The 15,139-nt window shown below is 40.8% G+C and overlaps 1 protein-coding gene across 3 annotated transcripts in view; it reads right to left on the bottom strand.

Moving 5' to 3' along the window:
• Positions 1-15,139, bottom strand: part of svep1 (sushi, von Willebrand factor type A, EGF and pentraxin domain containing 1) — a 96,424-nt gene that overhangs the window by 51,881 nt on the left and 29,404 nt on the right. For all 3 annotated transcript variants that reach the window (XM_007563657.2, XM_007563656.2, XM_007563658.2), the window contains 2 exons: positions 13,796-14,051; positions 11,969-12,145 (listed from right to left, as the gene is read on the bottom strand). In XM_007563657.2, coding sequence (XP_007563719.1) covers positions 11,969-12,145; positions 13,796-14,051 — 433 coding nt within the window. The remainder of the gene's footprint in view (positions 1-11,968; positions 12,146-13,795; positions 14,052-15,139) is intronic.

Genomic DNA, 15,139 nt, shown 5'->3' on the forward strand with positions numbered 1-15,139 from the left:
TTGGATTTTGTAAAAACAGAGGGTGGCAGAGTCAAGCGACCAGCATTTTAGTTTTTTTGTGAGAAAAACAGGTGGCTAAAATAGCAAAGGTTGCGATCGTTTAAAATGTGTGGTCATCCAAATCCGTCCGTCCGTCTTCTTCAAAGCCTGGGTATGAAGGAAACCCTAAAATCCTGCAGAAGGAGGTGATGAAAGTAAGCAGAGGCCTGGTCATTTGCGGTCAAAGGCCTTCTCACACAAGAGACCTTGTTAAGTTGGATCTTAAATTCCAGGGCTTTCCCCTGGACTATAAAAAAAAAAACAATGGTAGCATGCAAAGACAGCTCACACAACTCAAACCGTCACTTCAAGTGCATAAACAGACAAATTTGTGAGAAACTGTAAAGTCTATTCCACTAAAACACAGGAATCCCCAGACATGCACATCACGAGTTTGGTATTGAGCATCTCTGATTAAGTTCTAAAGCAAAACTATGAGGCATCAACCAAAATCACCCAATATGTTGAAGAAGTTGCTCTGGTTAGAAGACCATACTTGTTCAACAATATGTTGAGGAAACAAACGCTGGACTTCATCCTGATTTACAAATCATATCTACGGGGAAACGCGGAGGCGGCTGCATCATGCTGTGGGATGTAATTTGTATTCTGCATGGAGTCGGAACTGATGGAGTTAAATACAGGAGAATCCTGGAAATTTGTTGTAGGACTTGAATTACTGCAACCAATGCATCATTTTGTTTTGGTTTATCATGTAATGGTACAATAAAATAAATAAAAGGAACAATGTGGAAAGTTCAAGGGTACGGAGTACAAAAACTGCAAAAACTACAAAGCAACAAAAGCCACAAAACAAATATCAAAAGCAGGGGTCCCCAAACTACGGTCCGCCACGTCATTTGGTCCGGCCCCCTGAACAATGCCGGATCCGACCCGCCTCCTCATACCAGAGAGCATTCAGTGTTTTTTTTTCATATATTGTATTTTCCGGTTTATATGTGGATTTTTCTTCAACCACCAGGGGGCTTGAGCAGATGTGAAACTAACTTTCCCTCAATGGAATATATACTAGTCAGTCCCAGTCATCGTTTCACTCACGGTTTTTTCCATTTGCATTCTGGGTAAAAAAATTTATCTAAAAGCGCGAATGTGTTCCCCCCCGTCGACAAGAATTCTCTAAGGTTTCTTTCTCCAAAAACTGAGACCGGCCCCCAACCAGAGAAAGGAACAGCTATGTGGCCCTCGCAGGAAAAAGTTTGGGGATCCCTGATCAAAAGCCATAACTTTCATAACTAGGCCTGTCACAATAAACAATAAATCAGTTAAACATGATAAACTAAAATAAAGTCAATAATTTTAATTTGCTTGATTTGTCGTTTTTCTCTTTTCTCTTTCTATCAGGCTGGTGCTTTGGTCTCAACTTTCCCCTTTTTGAAAGACAATTTTGTCTACAGAGACTTCAGAAATAATTTATTTGTTGTTTCTGTTGTTTCGTTTATTTATTTTGGATATTTAAAATGTTTTATAGTTCCAATGTTTAAATGCTCATCAAAATTTTAAAGTTTATTGATCTTTGAGAAATATTCTTGTATTATTACTATCATATTACTTGAACATGGTCTCAAGACAACAATGTTATTGTTTGTCGCAATACGTTCTGGAATAATTTATCGTCTGGGAAAATTTGTTATCCTGTTAGAAGTTATCTGATCATAACTTCTATTTTAGAATAAATTTGGTTTAAGCAAAAGTCCCTTTTTAGTGTAATTACTGTGTTACAGCATAACACCTGCTTTAGCATAAATCCTCTTGTAGCATAAGTTATCTTGTTGACCCTTCTGGGCCACCGTACAAGCGCATTTAGTGTTTTTCAAGCCACCAAAGATTCACTTACAGATAAATTATTTGCCTTATGACTTCCTCAGGACCAGAAAACATCAATTATCTACAACGTCACTCTCTTGAACTCTTCACACGTTTCTCAACCTAACCATATCATTAGCGTCACAGTTTAAGCCATCAGTCTGAACCATCGGTGAGTCTTTAAAGGTACAACAATCTGTTATACATGGAAAAACAACCAGTGCATATATGAGCCGAGACACACACATAGATATCCTGTATGTCTACATCCTTACAGCAACACAAACTTTCTCATCTGGAGTTAGAAATATTTTGTAATCTTCCCCTTGTTAGACATCAGGAAGACCTAAATCAAATCGCAGGAATCCCAGTGATTCTTTCACTCGAGCTGCAGGGTAAAAATAGAGGTCTGGCTGCTGCACATCTGTTGTCACACAACGCCTGCATCTGGGAGGAACAGGGACCTCCACAAGCCCCCCTGCCCCCCACCCCGCAGAAGACAGCGGGAAAAAAAATAGATGTGTTGAGATTTGATGCAAGCAGCTCTACTGGGAGGAAATGGCAAAAGGTCGAGCGTCTACTGTTGTCCCGCTTGTTATTCAGTTCTCTTCCTGAAAAGATTTCGCCACAATCGCTAGATGCATCCGAGAGCAGCAAAGACGTCCCCGCTCGCTTATTAGAGGCTCCTGGGATGCTGGAAACCCCTGGAAGACGGAGGCAGACCGCTAAACAACTGTACAAACACAGGACGGTCTCCAAGCCGGTGTGCCTGATTACAGATGTCGGTGTGCTGAGAAATGCCGTAATAGAGGGGACGCGGCATGATCTCAATGATTTCAGCGCGCTTGGAACCACGCGACGCAACACTCGAAAGGTTAACACCAACATGTTTAAACAAGACGAGCCGTTTTCATTTCCTTTGGAGTCGACATGTCACCATTTCTCCAAATTCCTCAAACACTTACTGCTCTGACTTAAGTTACTCGGCCTGTTTGTAGACAAACGATATATAGGCGAGAAAAAAAACAACAACTAAACACGCCGTACTTATTGGAGAAGGTGAATCTCAGGAGCTGCATGAGAAAACTGAGTGTTTTATTGCTTCCATAGGAATTACTGACTGCTGTTTATAAAATGTACCCAATTAACTGACCATGAGCAAGTCTGACATTTCATTATGTGATGACTAACACTTTGATCTTTGTTTTCTCTGGTTTCCCATTTCCACCCTCTCTGACTTTGTTTTCTGATCGTTTTCTTGAGATCTGGAAGCTCCAGAGTTCAGTTTCATCTCCTCAGCAAAGCAGTCTATGAAGCTGGCATTTAATTCATCCACTTCCAGATCCTCCCGTCTACTTTAGTGGCGTTTTGTCATTTGAAGCAGTTAGTTTGGAGTTTCACTCAAATTTTCAAAGTATGCCTGGATTTTCCTCACCATTGGTGACAACAGCAGTTATTAGAGGATAGGAAAATCATTTTGTGTGGTTGGTCATTTAACTGCAACTAAACAAATTACTTTTCTACAGGTCATGTGTGAATATTTCTTACTAAACAAGGTGCCTAAAGATGTGATCTGAACAAAAAGCTGTTCTGTGGATCTACATTTGAAGGCAGTAGAAACAAAACAAATGTTTCTCTTCCAATAAAAAAAAAAGACAGCTGCTGACTTTCTGACTCTTAACATGATTTTGTGTCCCTCTTCATTACCTCCTGTTAATAAATACACTTCAGCCAAAAGACCACACAAAAATTATCCAAACACGAACTGAAAAAGTGAAAAAAATAAATAAATAAATAAATCCGGACAGATGAGAGTCAATTAGAAAGGCAAACAAGCTGAATTTAAGGAGGTATTATGCAAACAAAACATTATTTCTCTAAATGTGCAAAGGTGGTACAGATAAGCTACAAAAGACCTGAAACTTTAACGGCAGTCAAAGCAGGTTCTGAAATGTTTCGACTCAGAAATGTGTGTGCACACCAAGCTGCTCACATTTGTAATAAATCATAAAAACAATGTCTCCTTTTCCTTCTTTGCTACTTTTTTTGGTCTTTAATCCTTTTATACCTAAATTTCAAATCTCTGCCCGAATATATATATTTTTTCCAATAATTATTTTAATTGTACACAGTTCTTTAAATGTCCTGTGTGTGAATATATTTGTCCATTTATCCATAACTACTGGAACTTTCAGTATCTAGGAAGTTATTTTTGCAATTTATTGTCGATTAAAAGAGCGGCCCTAGATTAATTTCACTTCCTGCTACGGTGGGAGTGAAGTTACAGTAATAACCCGATATTGGCTGTAAAGCGCAACATCACCCCCTTTCAGAAACCGCTGGATTTTTTCTGATGGCGCCAACGTGTGGCGGAATTACGGTACTGCACATTTGGCTGGATCGTCGTCGATGTGTTTGTTCTGGAAGAGCCGACATAAAATATCCCCAAAATAGACCTTTCTATTTGAATTATGACAAATGTGGAAATTAAAATGATACGAATTGATGGAGAAGAAGCATTCAGCTTCTATGCAACACAAATCTGGAACACACTTCCAGAAAACTGCAAAAACAACCAAAACACTGATTTCCTTCAAATCAGTGTTTCACGTATTTAGAGTTGCCTTTGATTCATAAAAACTGAAACATTGATCAACATATTTGATGTGATTTTGATGATGAAATTTGAAAAATGTATTATTTATTGCTTATTTCATAATTGTGACTGTATGATGTTTTTTTTTACAGTGTAAACCCTTTGAACTGCCTTGCTGCTGAAATGTGCTACACAAATAAACTTGACTACTTTCTTAGTGCACTCCTGTCACAGAAACAAAACAAAGAGCAGCAGCGACAGGTTCATCCAAAGAACAACTAATTCACCAACAAATTCTCTGATTTTACAAACCCTACAAGCTCAATTATTTACCATAAAACTTCCCCCCGTCTTGAAAGACTTCTAGGAGGAAGACATTTTTCTTCCTGCTTGTCCCAACAAAGAGCTACAGTCACAACATTCAGCTACCAAACGCTTTCCATCCATAGATGTGTGTCTCCATTTGAAAGACCTGCCCTCCCTCTCTCTCTCTTTTTTTCCCACTTGGTTTGCACTAAAGAAAAACACCAACCTAAACCTGCCTCCGGTCAGTTATAGCAATTAATGGGGAGTGTAAGCATAGAAACCCTCCTCGGCTTGTTGTCAGGAAATCCCAGGCGTTTGACCCCGAGACCAAAATGAGCAGGAATTCATGTTGAGCAACTTGGGCTTTAAATTCCCACCACAAAAACATAGAGGAGTAAGAAACTGGACAGGAGCAGACAGACTGCCGTGGCTATTGACGCTGGAAGGAATAACTTTTTTTTTGCTTGAAAAGTAAATACAGACTTTACAAGAGAGTTTATATAACATTTTTTAAACCAAACTTACTTTTTCTGGTATAAATTTAGTTTGAAAAATACTCAAGAACAAGCAACTGAGCAAAGAAAAGTCTAGTTTAAATCTTCGGGGAGACTGCGAAGCCAACAACAATCAGACATGCCAAACTTTGGTTAACAGTCTTTTTATTTGACATTTATGATTCATCTGGCTGACCTTCAGCTTCCAAATGTTTCAAAAATAGGGATTAGATCTGTATTTAAAACAATGTCTAACGTATTAGGAGTAGCACCCACGGAAAAACAGTTTGGAGAGAGAGGAAACGGGCCGACTCCACGCAGACCAATCCCGGCCAACAGTCCTGCTTCGCCAGTGGACCAGAGGCCTCCAAAACCAGAGGACGCTCCTGGATGCAACAGGCTGGAATCAGCGACCTCTATGCAGCGGCGGGTCTCTACCTGACTGAGGGAGGAATAGTGGGAAGAGTACCCGTCTTGCAAAAGGAAAGTTGTGGGTTAAATTCCAGGTTCTTCCTGCCACATGTTGGTGCTTAACCGAGTGTAAAGCGCTTTGAGCGGTCAAAATGACTGCTATCAATCCATTTACCATTTATTACCGTATATATGTGGTGCACATACCTGTCAAGTCTCCTGTTTTGGCTGGGACACCCCATATTAGTGTTTTCCAGTAAATTTCCTGTATTAGAGTAAATAAGTTGTAGTCCAAACCCCCTCCGCCCAGCGGCACTTTTTCTAACAACTGTTTAATCCATTGTTAAAATGTCGTAACATGTTTTTCTGAGCTGCCTTTAAACGCAACATGAGCGTCGGCTTTACACCTGAATGGCAGCAACGGAGAACTGCTGCTGCTGCTGCAGGTGTGTGATAGAATCATGAACAGGCAAAAACTTTGCAGTTCCCCCCCCCCAAGATAACAGAGTGAGTTGATTAATGCTGTTGGATGCAGATAGTGATAGCTAAATGATAACTAGCCAACGCCAATAAGCTTGTTAACAAGAATAGGTTACTAATTTTGTTATCTTTGATGTACCAGCTACATTTACTGGAGTAACATTTGGGGAAAAATGCACTTAGTTTTACTGCATTGTACTTTTTTCTTTTGCTTGAGTAATATTATTATTGTTACTCTTACTTGCGTAGATTGATTTTGCATTTAAAGTAATAGGTTCTTATATTTCTGCAATGTACGAGTTGATACTAATGCGAAGTTGAGCACAAATACTCATTCCCACAAAATGACCTCAGATAAGTGCAATTCATTGGACGGACGGTGAAAAACGTTGCCTTTTGCTTGCACAGGCAGTTTAATCAGAAACTCGTCTCAACTCTCTCAGAAGAACATAAAACAAATAGGACTCAGGTTTGTGTCATCTTACTTCATGAGCAGTTTATACAGGATTGCAGCCCGGAAAATTAAACGCTGTCAAGCAGCCGAGACGCGGAGGAATTCAACGAGTTTCAACGCCAGCTGTCAGAAGGTTCCCTCAGTCCAGCAATGTAGGAATATTACCAATAAAATTTGATTTTATTGTCTCCAAATGTTTTCAGTGATGCATTTGGAGATATATTATATCTTCTAGCTTCATTTATTACTAATTTAGTATTTTTTTCCAACTTGATACTGGGTTTTCTCTTATGTTAGTTAATTTTGAGTTAGCCATTATTTTCAAAACGTTCTCTGAAAAATTAAATCGGGTTTCAGAGGATCACCGGTGTGGTGTTTTCTGTACGTTTAGGGTGATCTATTCCGACTCGGTGCTTTTATCTGGTACCCATCAGAACCTTTAAAGTGGCATATTAAAATATGAGTAAGCTCATTAGAAATCTGAGGCGGCACTTATCAGCAAAGGCTGCATCTGCGTAGCATACAACCATGTAAGCAAGCTTCAGTGTGACAGTACAAAGCGACTTGAGCTGCAAAGCGTCCAGAGCTGTGATAACTTGTGACATGTGGAGATTGGCCACATTCCTTTACAAAAACAACCTCTCTGCTTTGTGGCTTTCTGTGCTTTTGTTTCGACTATGCACCGAATCTTACAGCCAAGCATCAGGAAAAGAAGACTGGAAGCAGATATGCGATGATTATATTCACTAATTTTTCATCGCTTTTATAGCTTTCTGTTCTAGAAATCTGCTAATTCACGTCACAAATCTCCACAGAGCCGATTAGTGGAGCGCGTCCCGTCCTTGACGACAGACGGTCGGATGTTGTTCTGAGCAGGGTCGAGTCAAAGCTCAATGCCGCCACGCGTCTCCGCAAGGGATGAAGACGGGTTTCATTCACTGGATAATCGTGTTTGCTGTTTAGCATCACTGCAAAGATTAGCTTGGCTGCAACAACAACATTCCAGTCAGAAGTCAATATCCTGAAAAAGGGATAAATAATCTAAGGATGTGTCTTCATTTCCAGGTCACACACACTCGTCCAGCAGCGGTTCAGGGAAACACGATCTGCCCAGAGGAAAACACCAGTGAACTCAAACCTTCAAAAATGTTTGTAAACGCAACTGTTTATTCAGTAACGATTTCAGCTAAACGTATGCCAAATCACATTTTATTAGTTTTTTTTTATGTCTAAGGTAATAAAATTCAACGCTGATGGCATTTCACACATTCCCCTTTGACCATACTTCAAAACTGTCTTCTAAAATATACTGTGCAAATATTTTAAATCTCTTTTTTACTTTTTACATCAGTTGAGGGAGACTTTTTATTACTTTTAAAGTGGTCTAGATAAATATTCTCTCAGGTCTTTTAGAGTTTCGTGGTTTTTGGCTGCTTCTCATTTGCTTCAGGGCCAAGGCCTGGACCTGTACAAGAAAAACAGACAAGTGGAGGACAAAAGAAGACGTGCACATCAAAAACCTTTTGGTCTTAAAGTCAGGGCTTTAAAAAAAAAAAAACTCCAGTGAGACCCATGAGATACTATGTTCTTAAAATGATGTGTATACCTATTTTCCAGCTAATAGATCTTTGTTGACGCTAAAATAGTATTTTATCTTTTTGTTCCCCTCAGAGATTAAACCAAAGGAATGAGGTGAAACCACACCTATGTGCTTGAAACAAAGTGCATAATGATCCACTCTGCACGGTCCAAAGCACCAAAAGAAAGACTCGAGACTTTTGCACAGTTCTACGAGTTTCCAAAAGCCTAAAAGAACGGTTTTCTCATAAGATGTTGTTTTCTGACCCCAATCCTCTGGGCATACCGACCCGCGTGATTTAAACGTTTTCTGCCTCAACACACCTGGTTTAATTTCATGAATCTTTATCAGCTTGTGTGCGCAACATGATGAAACGCTCTAAAGATAATTCACGCTTTTAAATTAGTTGTGAAGCAGCACGAATGCGACTAAATCATAAAAGACAGCACAATCCAAGGACCTGGATTAGGAAAACATTCATATACGGACCAGTAACTTGACTTTATTAAAGGTCAGGAGGTTAACATGACCTAAGAAAGCAGTAAAAATTTGCTTATGTTTCAACGTGTTCTGCTAAATAAAGGCAAGCCAATTTTAAAGTCAGCCAAATAGAAAGGTGAGGTGTGTAACATCAGGTTAAATAGAGCTGACATTTTCATGCCAATGGAAAAAAAAACCCACATCGTGAGCAGACGAGTCAGCCGGGGTCAGCCTCGACATACGAATGTATTTCTTCCATTCCTTCCCTTTCATTCTCCACTCATCTGGAGGAGAGCAAGCCTTTGCTGAGCCACGCTAACACAGTCCAGAGCTGCTGTCATGCTCTACAGCTACAGAAGAGGCTGATAAGTCAGAAAGTGTGACAGGAGGAAAACATGTTGCCCTTCCGCAGCCCTCTTGCTCCGCTTTACCCACTTCCCCATTCCTCCGCTGATCCCGAGCGACGCAGATATCCAGGGCTCGCGTTCGGCATTCAAAGGGAAACGACGGCGGCGTCCGATTCGGCCCGTTAGTGCCAAACTATGCAGGAACTGGGGTCATCGCTCGTTTCTATCTGCCGGGATTCCAGTCGTGTTTTGTGGAAGAGGCTGTTTCCCTTGGCTGACGACAGATTCATAAACAGCACGGCTGCGCGGCGCAGAGATTTAGATAGTGTTTCCAACCGAGCCCTCCTGCCAGCGATAATAACGACCCACTGACGGCCTCATAGTTTGGACCAATTATTTTCAGATGTGTCAGGGACTGAAGTACGTTAAATCAAAGTGCAAAGACTCTTAAACTCAAACGACCACATAAAAAAACAACAACTGTAAAACCTGATGATGCCACAGTGACCGTCCAGAGTAGATGAAACATTTTATTGCAACATTTACGCTTTTGTCTAATTTTGTAACTATTGGGGCTAAACTGTGGGAATGGCGTTAATTAGTTCGACGATTATTGCTTCGACAATCATATAAACAACATCAGAAAAAGATGCAGGAGTCGGCTGAGAGATTTTACATCTTTCTTAATTATGTCCTCTAAATCTAATTGGTTTTGGAGCCACTTTTATTTCCAAGACAGCCTTATAACTCGAGTGAGAGTTCATAAAGTCTGTCTTTAGCACATATACGAGGGAGATTCAGATGAGTTAATGAAAACAAAGCTTGCAGTTTGAAGTGTTTTGGGCTTGCCAATGTTTCCAAGCAGTTTCTATAGAGACACATACATCAACACTGGCTGAGGTTAAGGGTGTATTTCACTTCTGTAACATGAAAAGAGCCTCAGACAATCAAGCAACAAGATCACCCCCTGCCCCTCCCACGAGATCCGCTATATGTCTGATTGTGGAGGAGCCAGAGGAAGTTTCCCTGAGTTGTGGTTGAAGTGCAGTGCTGCATCCTTCCTCTCTCCATCTGCTCCAACGCCTGACATTAATTAAACCATAAAAACAGATTAATGCGCGGCGGACGCTCCAGATGAGACGAGAATCGTGGAAATGTGCGTTTTGCCTTCAGATGCCCTTTCGTTTGCATTTCATCTTCTTGTGAAGCTCTTACGTTTTATGTTGTTTTTTTTTATGAAATGTTTTGCATCTAACTTTAAGGTTGAAAGCAACTAAGTGTGAATGTGTGAAAGTGGGAATATTTTAGATCACACTTCTGCGTCGGAGTCGTCTCGGGAGGGGAGACGGGAGAGGATAATTGCAAGTCGTTAACCCCTCCACATGTCTAAGACGGAGTAGCTGTCTAAATGACTGAGGCCTAATGCGGCAATTAGCTTCTATAAACACAGACACCGAGGGCAGCCAGTGCATCTGCTGGCTCTTCTGCTTCCTAACACTCACAGACGACTATAATCCTTGGTGAATTCGCTGATTGCACATTCAGTAAAAATAACAAGTTAACCCCTCACCTTAAAATCACAAGACAGAGTCAGATTGCAGCATTACACCAGGAAAGGTGGAGATTATCAAACCAAAAGTGAACAGAATGTAAATTGTGTGTAAACTTCACAAAGTAAAAAAAGAAAAGTTCAACTTGTATTTTCCCTGCAGCAATTTAAAATTGCTTTTAGCGAAAACATCTTTCTAGTTTGAGGCAGTCGTCCTAATAACTTAAAGTATTTGACTTGTTCTTTGATTTTCACTGAAACCTCTGAAATGCTAATTAAATTGGATGATTATTAAAATGTTCTGGACAGAAACAACTATGGGATAAATGAATTATAGAAGAGATTCAAACAAGATGGTGGATTTAGACTTAATTATTAAGACATTTCTTCTTCTGTATTAATTGAACTTGTACTTTAATCTGTAAAAAAAATGTAGTTCATGCTTTCTGCATCATTAATCTAAAAAAAATCTGTTGATTTCTTTTATAGCGCAAATTAACAACAAACGTCGTCTCAAGGCACTTCAGAAAAAATACAAGATAAAAAAATTGCTCAACTGGTGTTGCTAACTTTGCAACAGTCCCTCATACCAAACATGCATGAAGCCAAATTAATCCAACATCTTATTTACACTTCATTAAAATCTACTGCAGCAGGCAAACGATTTTTAGTTTTTGAACATCTTAAGTTCAAAAACCAAAGACGTTCACACGTACTGGCAGTCACGATCTCACGAATGCAAATAGACGCTGGTCTCTACTGCAGCCATGACAGCCTTTCATCTAAAATAAAGTCACTGAGCACGATGCCCCTGAACATTACTGGCAGCATAAATAAGCAGCAGGAGGGAGCGCTGCCCTAAAAGCCGGGGCTCTTTGGCAACACATGAAACAGATACTTTGGTTCACAAATGGGTCTGTATGACAGCGAAGCAATAAGAAGTTTTAAAATGACAGCCGCCATTTGTTTTTTTTTTTTTGGTGCCTTTATAAACCAAAGACATTATTGTCTAAGCTGTGATTTGAAGGAGGAAGCTGAGAGCAGGAGAGCAGATTGTGACGAGTTCTGCTGGGAATCGGAGTCGAAGGTGAGCAAACACTGCCTAAAGCATCAAAAAACCCAAAACATCAGAACATTGTTTCTCCAGCCCTCTCAGCATTTCACTGGATTCGTTAAACACAATTTGTCCTCTGAACACCCAAGCAGACGGGATGAACATTTAACGTCCACCTCTCAAAAAAACTGAGCAGCCTTTTTGCCTGGCTCAATACACTCGTTTGGTCTTGCTGTGATTCCAGCAAAACCTTCTTTTTTGCAACCAAAGGAAGAATTTTAAGCCTTGTGAGGCGGTTTGAGAACGATAAGCTTTGTTGGCATGAATGACTGACAGACTGGTTAGGATTACCCACCTGTACATTCGTGCTTCAGGCCCTTGCCATAGTATCCCTTCTCGCAGATGCAGTCGTACTGTCCGGTGTGCATACCGCACTTGCAGCTGGCCATCACGTCGCAGCAGTCCTTGCCCTCATCGCACAGGGAGGAGCAGCGGGAAAGATCCTCCTGGATGTAGCTCCCTGTCGGGAGGTCTGGAGGTGAAAACAAGTGCAAGTTCATAGCAAAAAGTTCTTGAGTTTCATGATAATAAGAGTTTATCATAACATCCGTCCAGGAGAAAGACAAAACTAAACAACAACCAATTGTCAATAAGGGGAAATTTGCCTGCAAAAATAAAGAGAAATGGGCAATAATTACAATGTTTCCATCACACTAAAGTACAACTTTCTGAGGGGAAATAATCCGCCTCTTAAGTCTCGGCACATAAAAAATGTGGCCATTTAACGGGAGTTGACTGTCACGATAAAGAAAAAAAAGAAATAAACATACTGATACAAATAGGTCCAGAAACTGCTGAAATGACAAGGCAGCGACAGCTTCTCTAATAATCTATTGATAACGTGGCTGTCTGCTTTGAATGATGGAGCATATTAAACTTTAATTTCTCCCCGACCTTTGCTCGTGCTTTCTCACCGACCTTTCCCGACGCGCTTGCATCTGGAATTTCACTGTATGCAGAAACACACGCCTCGTCTACCTGCACGCACACGTATGATTTACAGCTCCCTCCGAACCTGGCATGCCCTCGGCCGGGATGTTTTATGGAGCTAGCACGGCCTTTAAAGCCCTGAACAAACCCATTTCTAACCACATTACAGGAAGTTCTTTCCTACTGTGAGAAAATGGATTTGCTGTTTGATGTATGGAAGTGAGCTCGGACGGTTATTGACGAAAAAAAAACAGAAGAAAGTATCTGCCCTACATATGTTGTCAGATTGTGGGTGAAATACTACTCCAATCCTTTTAAATGAGGACTGGGTTAAAAAAAAAAAAGAAACGAGGTGCAATAAAAAAAGAGATTGCTTTAGGTCAAATGGTGATGGGAAAATTAAAGCTTCAAAGAAGGAGAAGATATTAGCTTGGCTTCTGTTTGCCAAAATCTTAGCTACCTTTTGACCTAAAGCTTCAGATTATTTCTAAGTCTCATATATTTTCTGGTTGCCTACATAAAGGTATATATATTACATAAAGGTGTGCAGTTCCTTTGGGTGTAAAGTTCTCTAAAGAATAGACAAACGAGACCAGTAAATGTTAAAAATGAACCCGTCTTGTTGCTGACTAAGATACACAGAGGGAAGTCAAAATATGTCAATGTTTCCTTGCCATATATCCCAGCAGCCATATTTGTTTGCACAGAATCCTGTTAAAACTGAATATTTTGTTTATACTGTAGTCCTGCAGATGACCTAAAACAAAAACATTTTTCCAATACTTGGGGTGAAAGGTCAGATCTTGATCTCAGTGAAGTTGTTTTAGCCAAAGGGAGCAACACTGTGCATTGGAGGGTGTCCTTACTTAACTGTGCACAATTAAAATAAGCAAAAAATATCCTGGCAGAGATTTTAGGGTTCAAAAGGTGGCCTGATTTTATTAATAAGAAATTATCTCAAAAGGACCAAGTACTGAAGGAGGTCATTTTGAGGCAACCTCATCTCCCTCTTACATCGGTTAGACCAAGAAGTGTCTGGTCTTTGGAAAAAAAAAGATGTTGCCGTGAAAGAGGAAATGTAAGATTTGATTATTCATGTTTAAGATTTTATTTCCTTAACGCCAGAAATGTAAGCCAGAGGTTTTGTCTTTACAACTCGAAACTTCCAAGATTCTGCATCACTCCTCCTTACCTTCATGCAGAGCCCGGCGAGCAAGCGCCTCAAACTCGGCGAAGTTGTGTACCAGGTAGCAGTGCTGGTCCTTGGGTTGGGAGGCCATGTCGTGCAGCTCTCTGATGTTTCCCTGCCAGATGCCCAGCGTGAAGATCTCAACGCCTCGCTCTCTTAGCGCGGCCGCCACCGGCCGAGGGTCGCCCCCATTAGAGTAGCCGTCAGTGATGAGGAAGATCGCCTTGGTGGCGTTCCCGCGGGAGTTACGGAGAATTTGCTGTTAAGAGAAGAAGACATTTACAGTTATTATGCATCCAACTTTTTAATAGCGCAGCAAGTTTCTTGCAAGCTTTATTTCACTCGGTACGCAGGAATCCAGAACACCTCTTTCAGATCTTTTAATGATCTCCTTCAAATGTTTCAAAAATGTACACAGCATTGCACTTGCACTGGAGAAATTGTCCAAAATGATGTTTACGTTAATATAGTCTTTGCTGTCACTGCATGTGTCACAGGCCTGACTGTTCAGACACACATCCCGCACACTGCTGCCAACGTCGCCCCGACTTTAGTGACCTGACTAAATCGGATACAAAAGAACGTCACACGAGACCACTAACAACAGCCCATACTTCTATGGTTCCAAAAAACCCTACATCAGCATCGCAGCCAGCAAGGGAAGGATGGGAAGAGGGAGCAGAAAAACGGGAGCGAGCTCTACCATTGTAATTATTTCTCCAACAGACTGTGCAGCTGCTGGCCAGTGGTCTGAAACCACTGGCGAACACAGAGTTTGCAGGCCAGGCTCTTGCGCACGCCCCAGACACCATCTACAGTTCTCAAGCTAACTTTAGCCAGCGTTTACAATCCACCACATACAATTAGAAAAAAACATTAGTCAGAGCAACATATCTTTATTTTCTCTGAAGAATAAAGAAACAACACGACTTTTTGCCAGCGTTACTCGAGAGCGAGCGAGCATGGGGGTTTTTAAGTGACGTTGAGATGTGTAGAGAAAACCCAGGGAATAATGGACGACAAAATATGAAAAGCAAAAGCAGCCAAGGCGAAGCCGGAACGACAGCGATCCACCTGCAGACTTACTTAAACATAATCAAACACGAAGGACCTTTTGTTCTCCAACCAAGAAGGGGACAGCAGCTCTAGATGATAGAGGATTACAGCTGAAGAGAACGAAGACGTGCAAGGGTGTGACCACAGTCAGAACGAAACGGGAGACAAGGCAGAGAAAGGCTCTGGACTTTATTGTCCAACTGGCTGCACTTGCAGCAGCTTTGGCAGGAGTAATATAATTAAAGAGCTTGTGAAGAAAAACAAAAAAAGAGGATGGAAAGAGAACAGACA

This window comes from Poecilia formosa, unplaced genomic scaffold (assembly GCF_000485575.1).
Source record: "Poecilia formosa unplaced genomic scaffold, Poecilia_formosa-5.1.2 Scaffold149, whole genome shotgun sequence".
NCBI lineage: Eukaryota > Metazoa > Chordata > Actinopteri > Cyprinodontiformes > Poeciliidae > Poecilia > Poecilia formosa.